Raw genomic sequence first — 21,311 nt, 5'->3', positions numbered from 1 at the left:
TCTTCCTTCTGAGAAGTGGCTGGTGGGTTTGAACTGTCAGCCTTCTGGTTAGCAGTCACATGCCTTATGCACTATGCCACCAGAGCTCCCATTGAAGGAAAGGTGATGCTTTTCATGCAGTGGCAAAGAACTTGTCTGAAACAGGTTCAAATGTTTGGTGGAAGGTAGAACTTGTACGTGATGAACTTGGATATTTGGCTGAGGAGATTTCTAAGCAAGATCTTAAAGGAACAGCATCGTTTCCCTTTGCTGCTTCCAGTAGAATGTAGGAGGAAAAAGACTTAAAAATGAACTGTGCAGAATGAAACCAGAACTTAAAGATTTGGAAAATTCTGTTGTACAAACTAAGGACATGAGTCCTAGAACTCTCACCAGGGATGTGTTCAAGAGATCAAGCCTGTGACTGATGGATCTATTCAACCACTGCAACAGAAATGAACAGAAACAGTACAAAGTGAAGGAGAGCTGTCTACCTCTCAGAGTTCTCCAGGCAGGAAACAGGCCAGTGGAGTGACTTGGTTGCAAACATCTGTTATCCTCTAAGAAAAGGAAGGCATCCTCTCGGGAACAATTCAGAGATCGGTAGAACTATTGGAGGGGCTGTGACGGGCAGGCTGCTTCCATTTCAAAGGCTGGAACCACCACCTCCATTTCAGAGGAGGAGAGGAACCTTCCTAGATTGCAAAGAGTCACATCTCTACTACTTTAATTCTGGAGTATGGGCTTGCCCTTCAGGTGGGCCACAGGACTTTCAACCAAAGCTGAGGGATGGAGCTGCCATGTCCAAGGCCCAGAAGAATGAAGCCACCCAGGGCTGAGGGGGTGAGGTCACCACTCAGATGGACTACTAAGAGAATGGGGCTGCCCAAAGCCAAGGGAGCAGAGTTGCAGTCCACTTGGACTGGAAGGTGGGACTGATGCCAGCAGGCCTACACGCAGGATCCCAAGAGCATGGCCAACACCTAGTGTCTGGGGTGCACTGTTGCTCAGATAGATGGTCCTAGAGAACAGGGGATTATTTTCAACCCTTGAGAAAGAATGAAATTTACTTTGCTGGGTTTTGGTCTCACTAGGTGCCAGTGAACTCCTCCTTTCCTCTCATTTCTTCCATTTGTAATAGAAATGTCTATCTTGTGTTTGTTCCACCATTGTACTTAGGAAGGAGATAACTTGTATTCTAGGTTTCACACATTCGCTAATGGAGAGGAATTTTGTACCAGGACAGAATTTTTGTACCAGGACAGAATATGCCTAAAGGTTCACCTTTATTTGATTTAGATGATTCAGAAGATGAGATCTTAGACTTGGAGTTGATTCAAGACTTTTGATGCCGGGTACATCACATGAATGTTTTGCACACGGGAAGGACATGAATTTTGAGGTGCCAAAAGGTGGAATGTTAGGGATTGAATTGTGTCCCCCAAAACGTGTTATAAATCCTAATAACCCCTATACTTGTAGATGTAATCCCACCTGGGAGTAGGGTTTCCTTTGTAATGTTAATGAGGCCATATCAGTGTAGGGTATGTTTTAAGCCAATCACCTTTGAGATATAAAAAGAGCTGATTAGGTACAGAGGCAAAAAACAAAACTAAACTAAACTAAAACCTGAACTCCCAAACTCACTGCCTTTTAGTTGATCTCGACTCACAGCGACCCCTCCTTGGGTTTCCGAGACGGTATCTACAGAAGTAGATTGCCCAGTTGTCCTTTTGAGGAGTGGCTGGTGGGTTTGAACCGCCAGCCTTCTGGTTAACAGTCACATACCTTAGGCACTATGCCACCAGAGTGTTCCCAGGTGCAGAGGAGGGGGCATAAAATGAGGGGAAGACAGACATCACATGAAAATCGCCAAGGTTCAGAGGAACAGACACTAGAAAGAGACAAGGACCATCTCCCAGAGCCAACAGAGAAACCCTTCCCCTAGAGCTGGCACCCTGAATTCAGACTTCTAGCCTTCTAAACTGTGAGGAAATATACTTCTGTTTGAGTTATTTCTGTTATAGCAGCACCAAGAAACTAAGGAACCCCACCACCAAAAAGAAACAAAAAAAGCAGGGAACTTGGCACTCTGAGCCTGAGGAACTGCCTCCTGGGCACTCCCAGGCTAAAATCTTTACAGGAACATGTTGCCAGGTCTTTTTCTCCCACAAAGCCAGCCTTTCAATTGGTAACCAAACCTGACATTGAGAGAAACTCCTCTCTAACGGGGATTTTTGCTGCCTCCCTGCTCTGGCTTTTGAAGCCTCACATGGGCTACAGCAGAGATTGGCCTGCTGCTGCCAGGCAGGACAGGGCTTGTGGGGCTGGTTGGTGGGTCTCAGACTTAAAGGCATAGCTCTGGTTCATGCCTAGGAGGGGAGGAAGGACAGGAGAGCCTGAATTACAGAACTCCAGTGTTTGGTGGGAGCTAAAGAGTTAGGCCTGAGTTCTAGCCTGGTTCTGCTACTAATTTACCGCATGACCTTTGGCAAGTCCCTTCCCCTTTCTGAGGCTCAGTTGCCCCATCTTTAAAGTGAGTGGGATCGGGCTAGAAACAGGATAGCAATAGATTTTGTCTCACATGCCCAAACTGACCAATTGCTGTTGACTTCCTGGAGTCCTTCTTGAGCAGCTAGTTGGGCTCAGCAGGAGAGCATGCTGGGATTATTTAGAGAGGTCTGGTGAGTCACTGCATGTGTTTTGTGGTATTATACCCAAGTCCCTTCCTGCTCTGGTATGCTTTGATTCTTCTTTGCTTCCTTCCATCTCCTACGTCACTTCTCCACCGGCATCGTCTGCTTTCTGCTTAAACACCTCCACATTGGGGAACACGTGCCCTTCCCTCAGGCAGAATTGTTAGTTACACTGTTATTCCTTGTGCAGAGTGGAAAGCTGCCTCCCAAACTTGTGCCTGGAAAGATGACATGGGTTCAGTTTTAGGTAGTTGGAGCCTCGGTGATGGGTTTATCATTTCTCCCTTCCAGAGTCGTACAGACCTGCTTCCTGCTCATGTGACAGTGACAGAGAAATAGCATATGTATATCCTTTGAAAAGAGCACTTTAAAAACATTGCCACTTAGTTTATATAGCAACCCTGGGAAGCTGGTATTATCACCTCCATTTTACAGGCGAGGAAGCCAAGGCTCAGCGTTAACAGTGACTGAGGCCGTCTGAGATCAAGCCTGTGCCCTTCTCACCAGACGCTGTCCTCACCCCAGCCCCAGCCTCTGTGCTTCTGGTTTCCCCCGCAAGCCCATGGCCTCCTCTTCTCTCGCCCTTCACAGGTTTCCATGTGATCCCCACTATCTCCAGCATCGTCCCCGAGAGCTGCCTGCTGATCGTGGTGGGGCTGCTAGTGGGGGGCCTGATCAAGGGCGTGGGCGAGAAGCCCCCGCTCCTGCAGTCAGACATCTTCTTCCTCTTCCTGCTGCCGCCCATCATCCTGGACGCGGGCTATTTCCTACCGCTGCGGCAGTTCACGGAGAACCTGGGCACCATCCTGATCTTCGCCGTGGTCGGCACGCTGTGGAATGCCTTCTTCCTGGGCGGCCTCATGTACGCCGTGTGTCTGGTGGGCGGCGAACAGATCAACAACATCGGCCTGCTGGACAACCTGCTCTTCGGCAGCATCATCTCGGCCGTGGACCCTGTGGCCGTGCTTGCCGTCTTTGAGGAGATCCACATCAACGAGCTGCTGCATATCCTCGTCTTCGGGGAGTCCCTGCTCAATGACGCCGTCACTGTGGTGAGGGGGTAGGGGCCGCACCGTGTATACACGGAGCATAGACCTGAATCCCGGTTCAGGGGTGTGTCCCACAAGAACAGCAGTTTAAGCAGCTTATGTGTGTCCCTGCTTGCTGTGTGCCAGGTACCACGCTGAGCACTTTAATGTGAGTTATCTCGTTTAATCCATTCTCATTTATGACAACCCTAGGAGGCACTTCTTATTCCCATTTCACAGAGGAGGAAACAAGCCCAAAGAAGTTAAATCACTTGCTAGAATATAGTGGAACCAAGATGTGAACCCCAGGTCTGTCAGGGCCCAAGGCCTGAGCTCTTGGCCTTACCAGGTCATATGTTCTCTCCCTGACTCTCAAGGTGATATAATCTTAGGCAAATTACTTATCCTTGCTGTGCCTCAGTTTTCCCTTTATAGATCATTTGATCTTTGAAGAACCTTTCAGCTCTCATGTTGTCTATGTCTTAAGTTAGAGTTTGGTTTGAGCAGTATTTTGGGGCAGGGATTGTGGAAAGGGCTTGGTCCTCAAAGCCTCCAGAGGTGATAAGTAAAATGAATTGTCCTGGGTTGGCCACTTGCTTGCTGTGTGACCTTAGGCAAGTGACTATACCTCTCTGGGCTTCACCTTCCTCAGCTGCAAAGTGGCAGAGTAGTTAGTGCCTTCCTCACAGGATCTAGTAGGACAGCCAGCTCCATTGGAAAGGCTGTACATAGTAGACACTGTATATATCTGCATATAGCCTTCCCCTCAGCCACTTTCCTCAGGAAACAGAGATGTGTGCATGCATGCTCACATCCTATTGTGAAAACACTCACCACTCCTCTGCTAGCTGGACCCTCAGAGAGCAGCTGCACACACAGGAAAACACAAGAACATGTGTGCATACCCATTCCATGCTCATATGTGTGCACACGCTCCTTCCTCCCACCCCTTCTCTCCACACCTTCAGGAAGCAATACCTCAAACTGGAGACAGAGTGGTGCTCAGCTGCAACACCTTGGCTTCCTCTTCCTCCCCTGATACCGCCCCCCACCCCCGCACCGACTTCCCGTGGGGCTATGGGCAGAGCATCAGTCTGCCCTCAACAGGCACAGCTGGGCCATGGTCTCTTCTAGCACCAGCTCTTGCCCCAGGTTGGCACAGGAGCCTCAGTTTCCCTATGTGTAATATAGGGATTTTGGTACCCAGCCTGTCATTTTCCTGGGGTTTTGAGAGGAGTTTCACACACTAACGTCTGTGAAACCACCGTGAAAGCTGCCAAAACTGAAACCCTCCTCAGTGGGGTGTTGGAGTTCTGGTTGTGTCAGGTGGAGACCTTAGCTCCAGGCTTGTGGCTGTGCCTCTCAAAGGTGGCAGCAGTGGTGGTAGTAATCACTGGGGTTTATTGAGTGCTTCCAGTGTCTGAATGTGTGTTGCCTCTTCCAGTCTGTACAGTAAGGAGCTCTGGTGGGGTAGTGGGTAAAGCATTAGGCTGCTAACCAGAAGGTCAGTGGTTCAAACCCTACAGCTGCTCCATGGGAGGATGATGAGACAATCTACTTCTGTGAAAATGCACAGCCTTGGAAACCCAGTGGGGGTCACTATAAGTCAGAATCGACTGATGGCAGAGGGTTTGGTTTTTTTTTTTTTTCAATCTGCACAGTAACTTCATGAGGTTGGCACTATCGTTGCCTGCAGTTTTTCCAGATGAGGAAACTGAGGCACTGAAAGCCTAAGTTGTTCTCCCGAGGTCACAATAGCTGTTCAGTGATATAGCCGGCATTCAGATCCATGTAGTCTGTCCTGCCTCAGAGTCCCCAGCAACTATAGTGCTAGGCCAGAAAAGAGGGTCTCACTCGACGCCCATGCCATCGGCTCAAGTGGTGGGCCATGAGGCCCCATGAACTCCCTCAGGCCAGGAGTGAGTTAAGGTAGCCCAGGACTGAGAGGACACCTGCTAAGGAGGCCATCTGCCCCAGAGCCCTGCCCTGTCTTTCAGACTCCTGTGGCCCAGGCAGCCCCACTTCCTGCCTGGCCTGAGTCAGGCTCTCTTTTTAGCTCTTGGCATGGGTATAAGCACCCCATTTCCCAGACAGTAAAGCTTCGTGAGCTCAGGCTTTTGCCCTGGAATAGGTCACCTTCCACCCCCCACCCCAGTGCCACGTTGACTTTGCCTGCAGATGCTTTCTAGGTACTGGAGGTTTTGAGGGCTTCCTCTCAGGGATTCTCAGGACCTTGTCCCCCTTCCTCCTCTCCAAGTTGGAAGCTCCCCAGCTGGTTTTCTGGCTAAACTGTGTAGGACTGGACTGGACTGTATTGGACTGGACTGGACTGGACTTGGAGTAGAACAGCCAGCCAGAAAGCCCACTAGTAGTGGGCTGAACTTCAAAGCTGAGCTTTCTGGGGAGGCCCCAGGCTACTGCTGTCAGGGAACAGGTTTTCCTGTTTCCCTGCTGGGGGCCCTCTAGCCAGTGGCTTCACCACTCTGTGTCTCAGTTTACAAGGGCTTGTAACTACCTCACAAGGTGGTTGTTTTGGTTACTTTGTGCATATCTAACAGAAAATACCACAAATAGGATGACTTTAACAAACAGGAATTCATTCTTGTACAGTTTTGGAGACTAGAAGTCTGAGTTCAAAGTGCCAAGCTCTAGGGGCGGGGTGAAAGTCCCTCGACCTTGGGCTTCAGCTCTGCCTCTTGCTCCTGGCCCGCTGGAGCTCGAGATGGTTCTTCACTCAGGCAGCTGCTGGCTGCTGAAGCTGACAAACTCAAGTCGACAAATAAAATGGCACAGTCCCAATATTACCACACAACATGGCAGGCCACTAGTCCAAGTCCAGAGATAGTCCCAGGATCAGCAGACAGCATAACAGGCTGCTGAATGAAGACTCAACTACATGCAGGGTCCAAGTGTACCAAAAAGCTACAGACCATTCCTAAAGCTTTCCTTATGTACTGGAAGCAGAGTACATCTCTAAAGCAGCTATTCAGCTGCTCACAGCAGATTTCCACCATGGAGTTGATTACCAGTCTCATCCTGGGGAATAACTACATCCAACTGCCCAGCCACTCAAAACCAGCCTCAGCCAAGTTGATGTATAACCTTAACTACCGTAATGGTTGTTGGTGTTGACTAGGACATCCATCATCAAGGGGCTTGACAATGCATAAGGCACCACTTACATGTCTGACAGTAGTGTCACAATTAGGCAGACCGTTAACAGTACCAGCAGTAGCTAACACTGCATCGGACACTGTTCTCAGCACTTTATAAACTAATTCAGTCCTCACAACAGCCCTTGGAAATTGGTACTGTGACATACCTGCTTTATAGATTGGGAAACTGAGACACAGGGAGGTTAAGTAACTCGTCCTAGGTCTACAGCTGGCAAATGGCAGAGCCAGAAGTCCAGCCCAAACAGTTAGGCTTCAGAGTCTGTGCTTTGAACCAGCACATCCCGCTGCCAGCCCAAATTTAGGCCCGCTGGCCACCAGGATGGGTTTTAAGGTCTACTCAGCACTAGGGTGACTCTGCTACCACATGGCCTTTTCTTGGGTCTATGGCCAGTGGAAGGGAAGGGATCCCCCTGGGTGGGCCCCAGGGAGCCTTGGGGCCAGGGTGGCTGCCCTCCCACTGACCAGTCTGCACGCCCTCTCCAGGTCCTGTACCACCTCTTTGAGGAGTTTGCCAACTATGACCGCATAGGCATCGTGGACATCATCCTCGGCTTCCTCAGCTTCTTCGTGGTGGCCCTGGGCGGGGTGTTTGTGGGCGTGGTCTATGGGGTCATTGCAGCCTTCACCTCTCGATTCACCTCCCATATCCGTGTCATCGAGCCGCTCTTCGTCTTCCTGTACAGCTACATGGCCTATCTGTCAGCCGAGCTATTCCACCTGTCAGGCATCATGGCGTGAGTCCTGGGCGCTATAGGCAGCAAGGGTTTGGTGGGGCTGCCAGCTTGGATTCCTCAAGCTTGTAGGGTCATGAGGAACACCCCTGGACCCAGCTCCAGCTCCAGCTGTAGACCCTGCTTGGAAGCCATTTCAATGGCCAGGGCCATCAGAAGAGGCTTCCAGAAGAAGAACCCTTCTCCTGGGCTTTGTGGGGTTCAGAGGCTCTGGAGAGGACAGTTGTGACTGGGAACAAATGAGACAGGAATGGCCTGCATTAGGGCAAGCCCAGGGGATGGAAGGACAGAAGCTGAGACTGTCCCTGGAAGTCACTGAGTTTAAAATTTTGGAAACTCTCATCCCTGTTAGGAGCTCTGGTAGCATAGTGGCTAAAGCACTTGACTGCTAACCAGAAGGCTGGCGGTTCAAACCCACCAGCCACTCCTCGGAAGGAAGGTTGGGCAATCTACTTCCATAGTGATAGTGCCTCGGAAACCCAAGGAGGGGTCGCTATGAGTCGGGATCGACTCGACAGCACATAATAACAACAACAACTCATCCCTGTTATTTCTTCCCTTCATTCGTCTCAAAGGGCGTCCCTTGATTGTAGCTGAACACAGACATGAGCATTCACTCCACCCTTAACACCCCTCATGGTGTTCCCTCAAGGAAGCCAAGAGGCTTCCTTTGACTTCCTTTGAGGCCAGAAGTCTCACAGGCAGAGTCCTAGAGGTCCTGAGGCCTCAGCTGGGTCTTGAAGTAAGGGTAGTAGGCTCTGGATAAGCCAAGGTGCCAAGGTGTTCCCAACAGAGAGGACGACACTGAAAGTGCAGAGCTGGGGCAAACCTGGAGGACAGGGGCAATAGCAGGAGCAGAGCCCAGGTGTGGGCACCAGGTAGAGGGCTTGGGCTGCTGCTTGCAACAAAACTCCCTGCTAGACCCTGAGCACAACTCCCGTGGGGATCCGCATGTGTTGAGGGGACCACCTCACTCAAGAGGAGTAAACCCAAGAGACCACAGACATGTAATTGACACCCATTGGGCAGAGAGGTGGTGGGACCTAGGGGGGAAGGCATGGGCTTTGGAGTTAGGCAGACCTTAGTTTGTGTCTGAAGGTGATTCATTTCTTCAAGTCTCATATTGCTTATCCGAAAAATGTAATATGCCTGCGCCTATAGGGTTGACAGGAGGGTCGAGCAAGAGCAGGTGTGTGGAGTACTTGGGGGACATCTGAGTCACAGAGAAGTGGAGCTGTAAATGGGCCTCTGTTCATCGTGGCACCATCAGCCTGCCTGTGGGAGGACACAGCTGTCTCTAAACCTCCCTCTCCTCCCGCCCCGCCCCCAGACTCATCGCCTCGGGAGTGGTGATGCGCCCCTACGTGGAAGCCAACATCTCTCACAAATCCCACACGACCATCAAGTACTTTCTGAAGATGTGGAGCAGCGTCAGTGAGACCCTCATCTTCATATTCCTTGGGGTCTCCACCGTGGCTGGCTCTCATCACTGGAACTGGACCTTTGTCATCAGCACTCTGCTCTTCTGTCTCATCGCCCGAGTGCTGGGTGAGGCTCCAGGCTAGGGACCGGGAGGGGTGCGGGGCCGGGGGGCTGCTTCCGGCTCAGCTGGACAGAAGGGGTTTCCCTAGTTCCTTTTCTGTGGTATGAATCTCATGATGGGCCCATAAGGGGAGAAAAGCCAGTGCTCATGGAGGGTCTCTGAGGAGATGAGTCATGGTGTATCAGGAGGAAGGGGCCTCAGAGGCTCTCTGATTCTGAGCTTGTTGGTTTTTGAGGAGGGGCCTGAGGCCCCCAGAGCCCAGGGCTGTGACTCTGTGCTGGGTGTTCTCTATATTGCCTTGTTGCACACCTGCCTTCAGCTCTTACAGACATGCCAGCTCAGGGGAGTGGGCAAGGCTGGACCAGGCCTGGGCTCCTCGGGTTCACTTCACATTTCCCAGACCCCTCAGCTTAGTGATGCTGTCCTTTCCTCTCTCGGGATCTCAGTTACCTCCTCTCTACAATGAGGAGTTAGGGCTGTGGGCCCCAAGCCTGGCTGGAAATCACATTTACTTGGTGCACTTTTTAAAAACATTCCTCGGCCTTATTCTCCAAGATTCTGGTTCTGTGGGTTGAGGTTGGACCCAGGGCTCTGCATTTTTAAAGAATTTTTTATTATGGAAAATTTCAGACACAGAAGAATGGAGAGAATATGGTAAGGAGCTTCCATGTACTCATCACATTTGATAAGTCCCAACTTGTGGCTGATCTTGTTTTCTCTCTCTGCCTTCCCCCACCTGCAGCCACTGGAGGCCTGTCTGATTCCTCTGAATTTGGGGAAATGTTAGACTGTGTGGCCTCCTTAAGGACCACCTGGCTCTTGGATTGAGGTGTTCAGAGCACCCTGGGCTGACGGACCCAGGAAGCGAGTGAATAAGCTGGGTGGGCTTAGTAGTGGAGGCTTCCTGGACAGGCAGAGGAGTTGCAGGTGCAGGAGTCAGGAGGGGCTGAGGACAGGCTGACTCCTCGTGTCCCGCCTCCCTGGCAGGTGTGTTGGGCTTGACCTGGTTCATCAACAAGTTCCGCATAGTGAAGCTGACACCTAAAGACCAGTTCATCATCGCCTACGGGGGCCTACGCGGGGCCATTGCCTTCTCCCTGGGCTACCTCCTGGACAAGAAGCACTTCCCCATGTGTGACCTCTTCCTCACTGCCATCATCACAGTCATCTTCTTCACCGTCTTTGTGCAGGTGGTGGGCCAGGGTGCAGCCGGTCCTTGCCTTGGGGACCCTGACTCTTAAGTCCTTGAGAAGAAAGTGCATGACCCAAAAGGGGGCCCTGGGTTTGAGTCCCAGCGCAACCCTCAACTTGTTGTGTGACCTTGGGCAAGCCAGTCCCCCTTTCTGGGTCTCAGTTTCCTTAGCTGTAAAGTGGGAATTGTGATAATGAATCATGGAAAAGTGGCAGGTCAAAATGTAAAGCAGTAAGAATGCTGCCCAACTCAGACTAGGAACCCGGGAAACATGAAGAGAAGTGGGTGAGAGTCAGCGGGCCTGTGATCTGACTTTGCCAGCAACTCATTGCAGGCCTTAGGCAAATGACTTGATATCTTGAATCTCAGCCTCTGCATCTGTAAGATAGGAATGGTAGGACAGTGTGGGGACTGCAGAGGCCACTCAGAGGCCCAGCAGTAAGAGAGCTGGATTCAGCCCCAGCTCTTCTCTGTGTGTGGTCCTGAAAGACTTGCCCATTAGGTCTAAGTTTTGCATCTATAACATGAGACTGTGCTAGATGACCCCTAAGAATCTCTGCAGCCTACTGCTTTGGGATTTCTGTGCATGTAATGACCCAGGCTTAGCCCAGCTTCCTCCCCACCCCCAACCAAAGTCCCCAAGAAGCTCAGCCTGGGGTCTTGTACATTGTCCCACCGTACCTGTGACCTTGGAAAAGGCAGACACACCCTCTCTGGGCCTCCTTGTCTCTACCATCCCTTCCTTCTTTCCTGGACACCAACCTTCCAATGCCCTCGACAGCAATCATTTTTGCCTTCTCATGAGGAAAAAATGTAGAGGAAACCTCATGGGACTGAGTTTCTTTTCTGTCCTTTAAAAGAAAGAGGGCTGCCTCTTTTGTCTTGCTTTCTTTAAAAATACATTATCAGCTTGACTTTGAAATAGTGTATGCCAATGGTTTTCCAAACCCACTTTCATAGAAGGCAGCGTTGGGGTGGGACCTTCCTCAGAGCCAGGAGGCCTGGGTTTGAATTCTGACTCTGCTTCCTTCTGTAGGACCTTAGAAAGTTACTCGCTTGAGCCTTGGTTTTCTCATCTGCAAAATGGGACAATGAAAGGACCTGCCTCTTAGGGTTATTGTGGCTATTGGAGAGTTACTGTGGATATTGAAGAATTAAGACTAGGCAGATACTTACACCTGTGTCTGGCACATAGTGGGTTATTACTAGGTCTTCTCAGCAGTCCTGTGAGGTAGGTAGAGCAGAGATGGTTCCTAAGTCTGACTTCCTTAGGGTTGCAGAGTGAGTTTTTGATGGAGACTACATTTGACCCAGGGCCCTCTGTGACCTCTAGCTCAGGCTAAATGACTGGTGTGAGGGTCATTCTGCTGGTTGGGCTGTCAAGCCTCTGGCTGCATCTTTATAAGGAAGCAGGCTTTAAGGACATACCTTTATGTGAGCCATGCAGTAGGGTTGGAGAGTTCTAACACCTTTGGGTTCTGGGAGATTGAGAGCCTCAGAGCAGAGAGGGCCTCCCAGCTTCAGAGACCCTGGGAAGGTGGGAGGCTCTGCGGCCTCTTTCCAGGGTAGCAGAACTGGAGTTCCTTACATCAGCCTGCCCCCTAGGGTATGACCATTCGGCCCCTGGTAGACCTGTTGGCTGTGAAGAAAAAGCAAGAAACAAAACGGTCCATCAATGAGGAGATCCATACACAGGTACTGGAGGCTGGGTCTGGATTCAAGAACTCCTTGATGCAGGAGAAGGCTCAGGCTGGTAGCATCTAGGCTTCCTGTCTATGCCCTCAGCCCCCTCTTCCCTTACCCCGTACTGGGCCCCTTGAGGCCACATGACCACTTTCACCAGGGTCTAGCCATAGGAGAAAGAAAGCATGGTGTGAGCAGCTGGGAGCCTGAAAAGGGCGCTGCCTCTTGATGGGACCTATCCCAGGCAGTTGGGCACAGGTGGGTTCAGAAATGGGAAGGAGGGAGTGCTTAGCAATGGCCAGTGGCAGAGGATTTGAGTTACAAGTGAGGTGTTAACGCCACCTACTGGTTACTTCTGGAACTACAAGGCTGGACTGAGCAAAGCTGTAGCTAGAGTGGGAAGTTGACGTGAGGAGTACCTGTTCTGAGGTCTTAGAAAGGGAGGGAACCCAATTGTGAGGATTGACCTGGCCCTGGGCCCATTTCAGTTCCTGGACCACCTTCTGACAGGCATCGAGGACATCTGTGGCCACTACGGCCATCATCACTGGAAGGACAAGTAGGTGGCAGTCCTGGTGGGCAGGTGGGAGGGGAGGGTCAGGTAAGGGTCTCCTGGGGTCTGGGCATCTCCCCACCCTTAGGCTCTGGCTCCATCCATCTCCTTCCTCCTCTGTCCAGGCTCAACCGGTTTAATAAGAAGTATGTGAAGAAGTGTCTGATAGCTGGTGAGCGCTCCAAAGAGCCCCAGCTCATTGCCTTCTACCACAAGATGGAGATGAAGCAGGCTATCGAGCTGGTAGAAAGCGGGGGCATGGGGAAGATCCCCTCCGCCGTCTCCACCGTCTCCATGCAGTGAGTGCCAGTGGCCAGTGCGGGCAGCTGCAGCACCCATCCATCAGCCCCTCCAGCCCAGCCTGGAACAGGGCCCCCCGGGGCAGCAGTGAGCAAGACACCACTGTCATCTGTCAGGGTGGTGGGAGAGTTGCAGAGCCACACTGAAGGCCTGAGGCCTGCTGACCCACCCCAGGCATCCTTAGGGCTGCCTGCCTTCTGGTCCTACCTAGCAGGCACCAGGGTCACAAGAATATTCTTGGAGGTCTAACATATGCCCTGTTGTTCCAGGAATATCCACCCTAAGGCCCTGCCTGCTGAGCGCATCCTGCCAGCCCTGTCCAAGGACAAGGAGGAGGAGATTCGGAAAATCCTGAGGAACAACTTGCAGAAGACCAGGCAGCGGGTGAGGCCTGCTCCAGGCCCGGCTCCCCACCCATGGAGCTAGCCTCTGCCTGACTGGAGAATCCCTCTGCCCCCTCCCTCCTGCACAAGTCCCTCTGCTCTGCTCCGGAGCCTCAGGCCCCAGCCTGCTCCATACCCATGCCCACAACCTTCCAGCCCCTGGCCCTTCTAGGCCCAGCTGCTGTACCCTGCCCTGACAAGCTGTCCCTCCCACAGCTGCGGTCCTACAACAGACACACCCTCGTGGCAGACCCCTATGAGGAGGCCTGGAACCAGATGCTTCTCCGGAGGCAGAAGGCCCGGCAGCTGGAGCAGAAGGTGTGTGTGGGACTGAAGCTGGCTCCTGCCTTTCTCTGGGAATCTGGGCTCTTCTTTCCATATCCCTTCTGTCAGCACCAAGCCCTTTTGGGCAGAGGGCCACGCCAGTCTTTTCCTGGCCGCCTCTGCTTATGGATGCTAAGCCCCTGGTTGGCTCCAGGGAGCCCAGGCCCTGCCTCCATCCCATTCATAGCTCCAGGACCTCTTCATTATCTCCTGAGGGCTGAGCTAGAAGAGCTTGCCCATGTGCCCTGTCCAGCTCTCTCATTCACCAATGAAAAGACTGAGGCCCAGCAGGAAGGGACCTGCCCAAGAGCAGGCTGTGTGTGCTTTCATTCAGGAAACATTTGTTGAGTGTTTCCTGAGTGACAACATTGGCATGGCCTCTGGAGGTCCGGCAGTGAATCATCCCAGTCCCTCCCCTTAACAGAATTTCTCATGCAGTGGTCTAGGTGGGAGAGGGAGAGGGTATGGGGCCAGAGCATGTGGGCCAGACAGGTGGTCAGGGTAAGCTCAGGAGCAAGAGCCCAGGTGAAGGGAACGTGGGCAAGGGATGTCCAAGAAGCAGGAAGGGCATGAGCCTATGTCCCCAGTCACAGAACATGGCTGGTCCTAGAGACCGAGGAGATTGGGTTCAAGGAATCTTGTGAGTAGGGCTTTATCCTAAGGGTATGGGAAGCCATGGGGGTTCTAAGCAAAGGAGGGAAATGGATGAGGATGGTGGCAGATGAGACAAGAGGAGTACGTAGATTCAAGGGACATTTAAAAGGTGGTACTGGCAAGACTTGGTCACCTGTGTGAGGTGGGCCGAGGGGAGAGGAGTCGGGGGTCATACCCAGGCTTCTGATTGGGGCAGTTGGGAGTAATGGGGTCATTGGCTGCTTAGGGGATGTGGAAGAAGGAGTAACAAGGTTTTGAGGGAAGTTAACGAGCGGAGCTCAATGCTGCCATGTTAGATTTGAGGTGTCTGTGGCCTTGCAAGGTGGTGCAGTGGTTAAGTGCTTGGCTGCTAACCCAAAAGTCAGCAGTTCAAACCCACTAGCCACTCCACAGGAGCGGCAGTCTGCTTTCATAAAGATTTACAGCCTTGGAAACTCTATGGGGCAGTTCTACTCTGTCCTGTCAGATCACTGTGAGTCAGAATTGGCTGGATAACAGTGGGTTTGGTTTGGTTTGGTTTGGTAGCCTTCTAAGCACAGGAAGTTGACTACCGAGTTGCTTTTCTGGGACTGGAACCTGGGGGCAGCTGAGACTGGGGATGTAGGAGGGGCAAGGCAGGTGCCCAGGGAGAGCCTGGGACGAGCCCTCAGGAAGCCCTAATATTTAAGGCGCAGGTGCAGGAAGGGAAAGAGTCTAATGAAGAACAACCAGTGAGGTAGCAGGCACCCCCAAGAAGGTACCCTGTGCAGAAACCTAGGGGGAAGAACACCCCAAAAGAGGGTGAGGATGCAGCTCCGGTGCTGTCCAGAAGGGTTTCTACCGCCTTGCTGCCCCCACTAACCCTGTCTGCTCTTTGTCTTTCAGATCAATAACTACCTGACAGTGCCGGCCCACAAGCTGGACTCACCCACCATGTCTCGGGCCCGTATCGGCTCAGGTAAGGCAGGTGGGAGTACCCAGAGAAGGTCCTTAGGCTGGACCCACAGTGTCACCCCATCCTGAGGCTGAGGCCCCAACAGGCACAGGCCTCAGCCAGCCAGCAGGGAGGATGGGCTTCTGCCTCCTCGACCTCCTCAGGGCCTCTTCCCAAGCTAGGGGCTTTCCAATCAGGTGGAGTTGGGAGTTTACAGCAGGGGGCAGAATGGCCCTGTTGTCATCCCCAGGGACAGGGGTGCTCCTCACCATCAGGCTGTGGATGCAGACCTGTAGACGAGGGGTTCACACCATTAGGATCTCTAGCACATGTCAGGGAAACGTGGGCCAACCTTCTCCAGGCCTGGGCCCTGGGGCAGACAGTCAGGAAGGAGACTGAGTTCTTCATCTGAGAAGGAGCACTCCATGGGTGACCCTGATCTGAGGAGGGGAAAGCAGTCCTACCTTTGAGATCCTGTCTGGTGGGAAGAAGGTCTATGGAGAAGTCATTAGAAGCATCTTGGGACCACCGCGTTCACAGGGAGGTTCTGTAGAGTGGCCGACCGGTTGAGGGGAGCCTTCTTGCAGGTGGGGCGCAGGCTGGGCAGAGCTTGTGGGCAGAACCCATCCTATGCCTCACCCTCCTTGATCCCTAGACCCACTGGCCTATGAGCCAAAGGCAGACCTGCCTGTTATCACCATCGACCCAGCCTCCCCGCAGTCGCCCGAGTCTGTGGACCTGGTGAATGAGGAGCTGAAGGGCAACGTCCTGGGCCTGAGCCGGGATCCGGGAAGCATTGCTGAGGACAACGAGGAGGATGATGGCATTGTAATGCGGACCAAGGAGCCCTCATCCCCAGGCACAGATGATGTCTTCACCCCTGGGCCGAATGACAGTCCCAGCTCCCAGAGAATACAGCGCTGCCTCAGTGATCCAGGCCCCCATCCTGAGCCTGGGGAGGGAGAGCCCTTCATCCCCAAGGGGCAGTAACACTGGGGCCAGTGAGCAGCGGCCGGCCTGCCACAGACTCTCCCACCAGAGCAAGAGCTGCTGGGGAGCTAGCGGGGGCTGCCCTTGCCCTGCCTGACCTAGGCTGGCCCTGCCCTGTCCCCACCGCATGGCAGCTGGGCCCACAGCCCCCACTGCAGCATGGCTTCCCCTGGCTTCCTGGGAAGCATCCTCCCACCCCCAGAACTGCCTTCCCAATCCATTTGGCAGAACTGCTGGTGCTGGTGAGGCAGTCCCTGCCCCTGTGCCCACTCCGGGTCCAGGCGCTCTCCCACACCCAGACTAGGGGCCTCTGAGAGTTTTCCGGGCCTCAGTGTCTCCTCCCTACCCCCTACCACTCCACCAGCCTCCTCATTCAAGCCAATCTTAGTTTCTGACCAAAGAGCCTCTGGCTCAGCCTTGTCCCACCCAGGAAGAGAAGGGGCCGAGGCCGCCCTTGACCTGGGCCAGGTCCTCCTTCATGGGCAAACACTAGGGGCACTGGACATGTGGCCGAGTGAAGGATTAGTGTGACCCATAGCAGTGCTGCCCTACTCCTGCCAGCTCTGTCACCTGGCCAGCTATCCCATAGCTCCTCACTCACTGAGGGCAGCCCTGAGCTCTGGCTGGAGCTGGGGTGCCCAGGACAGTGATGGGACTAACTCAAGAGCTCTCCCCTGTACTCCTGCAGATGCCCTGGGTTCTGCAGGGGCTGCTGCCAGGGGAGGGGCCTCCAGAACATCCAGCCTTTCTGTTTTGTTTGGTCTCACCTCCGTATGACTTTGTTTGCACAGAGGGCACTCCTATTTTTTTAGACATTTTTACAGCCTTGCCTGAGCAGAGCTTTCCCTCTAACTCTCTCCTCACCTATGCCTGTGTGTTGAGCACCCGCCCCCAAATCAGTCGTCTGCCTCCCGGGCTCTCCACTGTGGCCCAAACGGCTCTGACTTCAAAGTGACCTCCCCACCCCCATAAATTATGATTCTCTACCATTTTACACATGCTGGCCTTCCAGCACCTTCTTTGTTCTGGGACCTCTTCTTTGCCGCTTTCTTCTACCCCTGGGTTAGCTCCTGGGATTCTCCCTCTTAAGTGCACCCACACCTAGCTTTCTGTGGAGCCCAATCCTTGGGGGAGATGTCCTCCCCTGAGAATCTGCCTCAGCCAGGGCTGGTGGGTTGGGCAGAGTCCTGGGCCCACTGAGGAGTTTGCCCACCACACACACTCCCTGCCCGACCTATAGGCCCAGGCCTGTTGGTGGCTGCCCTTCCTCCCCAGGGCACTCCCATCCCAGGATCGTGCAATAGTCCAAGTGTCCCTCTTCCCAGTGAATTGGGCAGTGGGTCCACCCCTCTCCCTGCAAGTGCTGTTTTGGGCAGAAGTCACTGTGCAAGGGTGACATCGACAACCATGTACAAAGCCACCGCAGCTGCTGCCGCTCTGCCACCTGTACAGAAGAAACGGAATCTTTTTCATATTCTAATAAATCAGTGTGAGTTTTTAATGGCGTTGAGGACTGCTTCCTGGGAGCCAGGGGCTTTGGGGAGGAAGGGGGCCTGGGGGCCTGAAGTACTTAGCTCAGTGGCTGGCGCAGAGGAACACTTAGTGAATGTCAGCTGTTGGGGTGGTTATCACCATGTGCCAGGCTCCAGAGATGAAGCAGTGAGCAAAGCAACATGCTCCCTGCCCTTAGGAGCTTTCAATCTAGCAGAGGAGAGCAACAGTCATCAAACAGTATCATCAAATGTATGCAGTATTTAAAGGAAAAGTGCAGTGTACAATAGGGGTAGGGGAGAAGGAGGACTTTCCTGAGTAAATAATATCTTAGGAGAGGCCTAAAGGATAGACCAAGGTTAACTACATTAAGAAGATTCTCCAGAGAGTTCCCAAGTAATCCATACTGGGAGCTGTGTGCCTGCAGGCACTAGGATCTGAGAACTGGCAAATGTGGCTGGGTCAGAGAGTGAGGCAGCACTGGGGCTTTGCAGTCCTTGGTTGAGATTTTGATCTTTATACTAAAGACATTGGAAAGTCATTGAAATCTCTGGGCATGTGTTCTTGCCTGTAAAATGGGGACAAAACCCTTGGGTGAAATATGCTTAGGTGTGTCATGGTGAAGTTCAGCACGGTTGTGGACCTAGTGCGCTTAGTTAAATTGGGTTGGACCCCTGTGGTGCATTTCCAGAAGCTGATCACCAGGGGGCAGTGAGGCCTCAGTACATACTCCAGGTTCCCTTGGCAGCTGGGCTACCCTGGAACGCAATGCCTTTGCCCTGTCTAGAGCCTGTGTACAGAGCTGGCTTGACTTACAAAATCTGAAGTGGGCAGTGCCAAAAGGATTAGGGAAGGACTACACTCGAGGGCACATAACAACAACAACAACAACACTGCCCATTCCTATCAATTGCTACCCCAGCAGGAGGTAAAAAGATAGCAAAGAACCTTCAAGTAAGGAATTACTTGCAGAAGTGTGAGCAGAGTTAAGGGAACCTACTGAGATGGAACCTAGTGGAGCTTACACTATATTACAGACTTGAAAGGTAAGGAAGAAGGAGCTGTTACAGGTGAGAGCTGAAACTTTGGGAGAGGGACTGTCCAACAAGAGCTGTGGCCATAAGTGGAACAAAGCCCCTGCCCAGTAAGGAGCCAGGGGAATACATAGTCTCACTTCTTTGATCCTGATGGTGACTCCCATTGGCCAAACCCAACTGGTAGCCAGAGGGAAATGAAGCCCCAAGGTGAAGTCCATGTAGGCCAGACTGCTAGTGAATGGAGCAGGTGGAGAGAGGATTTAAGGGAGAAGCAGGATACCCAGCAGAGCCTTTCCTTTGCCCCCTCAGCATATATTCTTATCATTGGGTGAAAAACGCATGTCCCCACCAGGGGGATGCAATCACCATATCCTTGAGGGGTGGTGTCAATTCAGTCAAACTCTGGAGGACGTGTTCCTCCTCAGGGGAGTAGGGCCTCCAAACCCAGTGAACACAAAGTTGAGGGACTGGAAAGGAAAAATTCTTTCATTAGATTATTTGGAATAATTGTGAGAGGAGCCGTTCCCATCTCTACCCCTTGGTCCCTGGACCCATGCATTTTAGCTGCAAGAGAGACAGCATCGTGTATCAGCCATTGATTTCAAGCATGTACTGCATCCTGCCCATCAACAGCCCAACCTTGCAGGGTGTTGTCTCCTGGCTGGAGCTATAATGTGCCTTCAGTGGGCTATTCTGTCAGGTGCTTGTAGTGACAAGGTACATTATAAGACCAGTGCATTCCATGGGTGAGAACCAGTGCTGTATGTCTTCACCATAAAATGAATTATTGGTTGTGGGTAGGCCGTGTGGGGGATGACATAGTGATAAATAACACGTTTGGTGAAGTCTAGAAGTGGCACTGGCAGCAACATTGCAGGTAGAGAGGACAAATCCTTATCAGAAGTCCTTATTTATTGCCATGACGACAAATAACTGAAAAACAGGGTCAGAGTGTAATCAGCCTGCCAGTAAGAGGCTAGCTGGTCCCCTAGGGCAGTGGTTCTCAAACATTTTGGTTTCAGGAGCCCTGTACACTCTTAAAAATTATTGAGGATTCCAAAGGTTTTGGTTTTGGAGATTATATCTGTTGATGTTTTACTGAATTAGCAATTAAAGTTTTAAAATATTAATTTATTTAAAGACAATAAACCCATTCCATACTATCAAGTCAATTCCATGCCGTCGAGTCAATTCTGACTCATAGTGACCCTACAGGACGAAGTAGAACTACCCCCATAGGTTTTCTAAAGCTGCAATCTCTATGGAAGCAGGCTGCCCTTTCTGTCTCCCATGGAGTGGCTGGTGGATTTGAACTGTTGACCTTTCAGTTAGCAGCTGGCCACTTAACCACTACACCACCAAGATGCCCACCCATTATGTGTTGATATAAATATAGCATTTTTATGAAAAATAACTTTTTCAAAACAAAAATGGTGAGAAGAGTGGCGCTATTTGACATTTTTGCGAATCTCTTTGAAGTCTGGCTTCATAGACAGATTCTCAAATCTGCTTCAGTGTTTAGTCTGATGTACACACATCACGTAGCCTCTGGATATTCCACTATACACTAGTGAGAAAGTGATAGTGAAAAAGACAAATAATGTCTTAGTATTAATATAAAAATTGTTTGGGCCTCACCAAAAATAATAGCAAAACCCGTTGCCATCAAGCCCACCCCGACTCACGGCAACCCCGTGCGTGTGGAGGGGAACTGTGCTCCACAGGGTCTCAATGGCTGGTTTGTTGGAAGTAGATCTCCAGGGCCTTCTCCCAAGGTGCCTCTAGTTGAACTCAAAGTACTTTTGTTTCCAGCCAAGCACTTCAGCAATTTGTGCCACCCAGGGATTTCTTTGATTTCACCGACCCCTGAAAGGACCTTGAGGACTCCCATGGGTCTCTGAACCAACTTTGAGAACCATTGCCCCAGGGCATGGTACCATCTAGGGAATTCTACTTGGTCTTTGCTGTTGGCAGTTGGGCACTCAACAATGGCGGTGGCCGGATCATATTTAGTAAGGGAACTTTGTTGAGCCCATATATATTAGTTTTCTGTGGCTGCTGTAACAAATTACCACAAAGTTGGTGACTTAACAAATTTATTACAGTTCTGGAGATCAGAAGTACAAAATAGGTCTTGTGGGGCTAAAATCAAGGTGCTGGCAAGGCTGCATTCAATTCTGGAGGGTTTAGGAGAGAATTTCTTGCCTTTTGCTGATTCTTGAGGCTACCTGCGTTCCTTGACTCGTGCCCCCCTTCCATCTTCAAAGCCAGCGATGGCTAGTCAAGTCTTTCTCAAATCACATCACTCTGGCACCGACTTTCCTCCTCTCCTCCATTTAAAGATCCTTTGTGATTCCATTGGACCCACTGGATAATCCAGAATATTCTAAGATCAATTGATTAGCAACCTCGATCCCATCTGCTACCTGAATTCACCCTCTGCCATGTAGCATGTAATATATTCACAGATCCCAAGACATCTCGGGGGAGGAGCATTGTTCTGCCTACCACACCGTGTGAAGCCCTTACGGCTGCCTCCATGGCCACTCTGCATGTGGGCCCATTGAGAAGAACCAGGTAGCTGGGGAAAGAAGGTGACAGCCATTGGATGGATCATCTTTATATCTGATTTTTGAGA

General features: G+C 51.8%; 1 protein-coding gene across 1 annotated transcript in view; it reads left to right on the top strand.

Moving 5' to 3' along the window:
- SLC9A1 (solute carrier family 9 member A1) overlaps positions 1 to 16,145 on the top strand; it is a 62,970-nt gene extending 46,825 nt beyond the window's left edge. The window contains exons 2-12 of the mRNA XM_007935793.2: positions 3,267 to 3,727; positions 7,363 to 7,613; positions 8,941 to 9,158; positions 10,141 to 10,343; positions 11,951 to 12,040; positions 12,517 to 12,587; positions 12,707 to 12,880; positions 13,151 to 13,265; positions 13,481 to 13,582; positions 15,107 to 15,179; positions 15,811 to 16,145. Coding sequence (XP_007933984.1) covers positions 3,267 to 3,727; positions 7,363 to 7,613; positions 8,941 to 9,158; positions 10,141 to 10,343; positions 11,951 to 12,040; positions 12,517 to 12,587; positions 12,707 to 12,880; positions 13,151 to 13,265; positions 13,481 to 13,582; positions 15,107 to 15,179; positions 15,811 to 16,145 — 2,093 coding nt within the window. The remainder of the gene's footprint in view (positions 1 to 3,266; positions 3,728 to 7,362; positions 7,614 to 8,940; positions 9,159 to 10,140; positions 10,344 to 11,950; positions 12,041 to 12,516; positions 12,588 to 12,706; positions 12,881 to 13,150; positions 13,266 to 13,480; positions 13,583 to 15,106; positions 15,180 to 15,810) is intronic.
- The last annotated feature ends 5,166 nt before the right edge of the window (positions 16,146 to 21,311 follow it).

Source organism: Orycteropus afer, unplaced genomic scaffold, assembly GCF_000298275.1.
Source record: "Orycteropus afer afer isolate SDZICR_OR568_19922 unplaced genomic scaffold, OryAfe1.0 scaffold00031, whole genome shotgun sequence".
In the NCBI taxonomy this organism is placed as follows: domain Eukaryota; kingdom Metazoa; phylum Chordata; class Mammalia; order Tubulidentata; family Orycteropodidae; genus Orycteropus; species Orycteropus afer.
The sequence above is the reverse complement of the archived record's forward strand: the minus strand, read 5'-3'. Positions and strand labels throughout refer to the sequence as shown.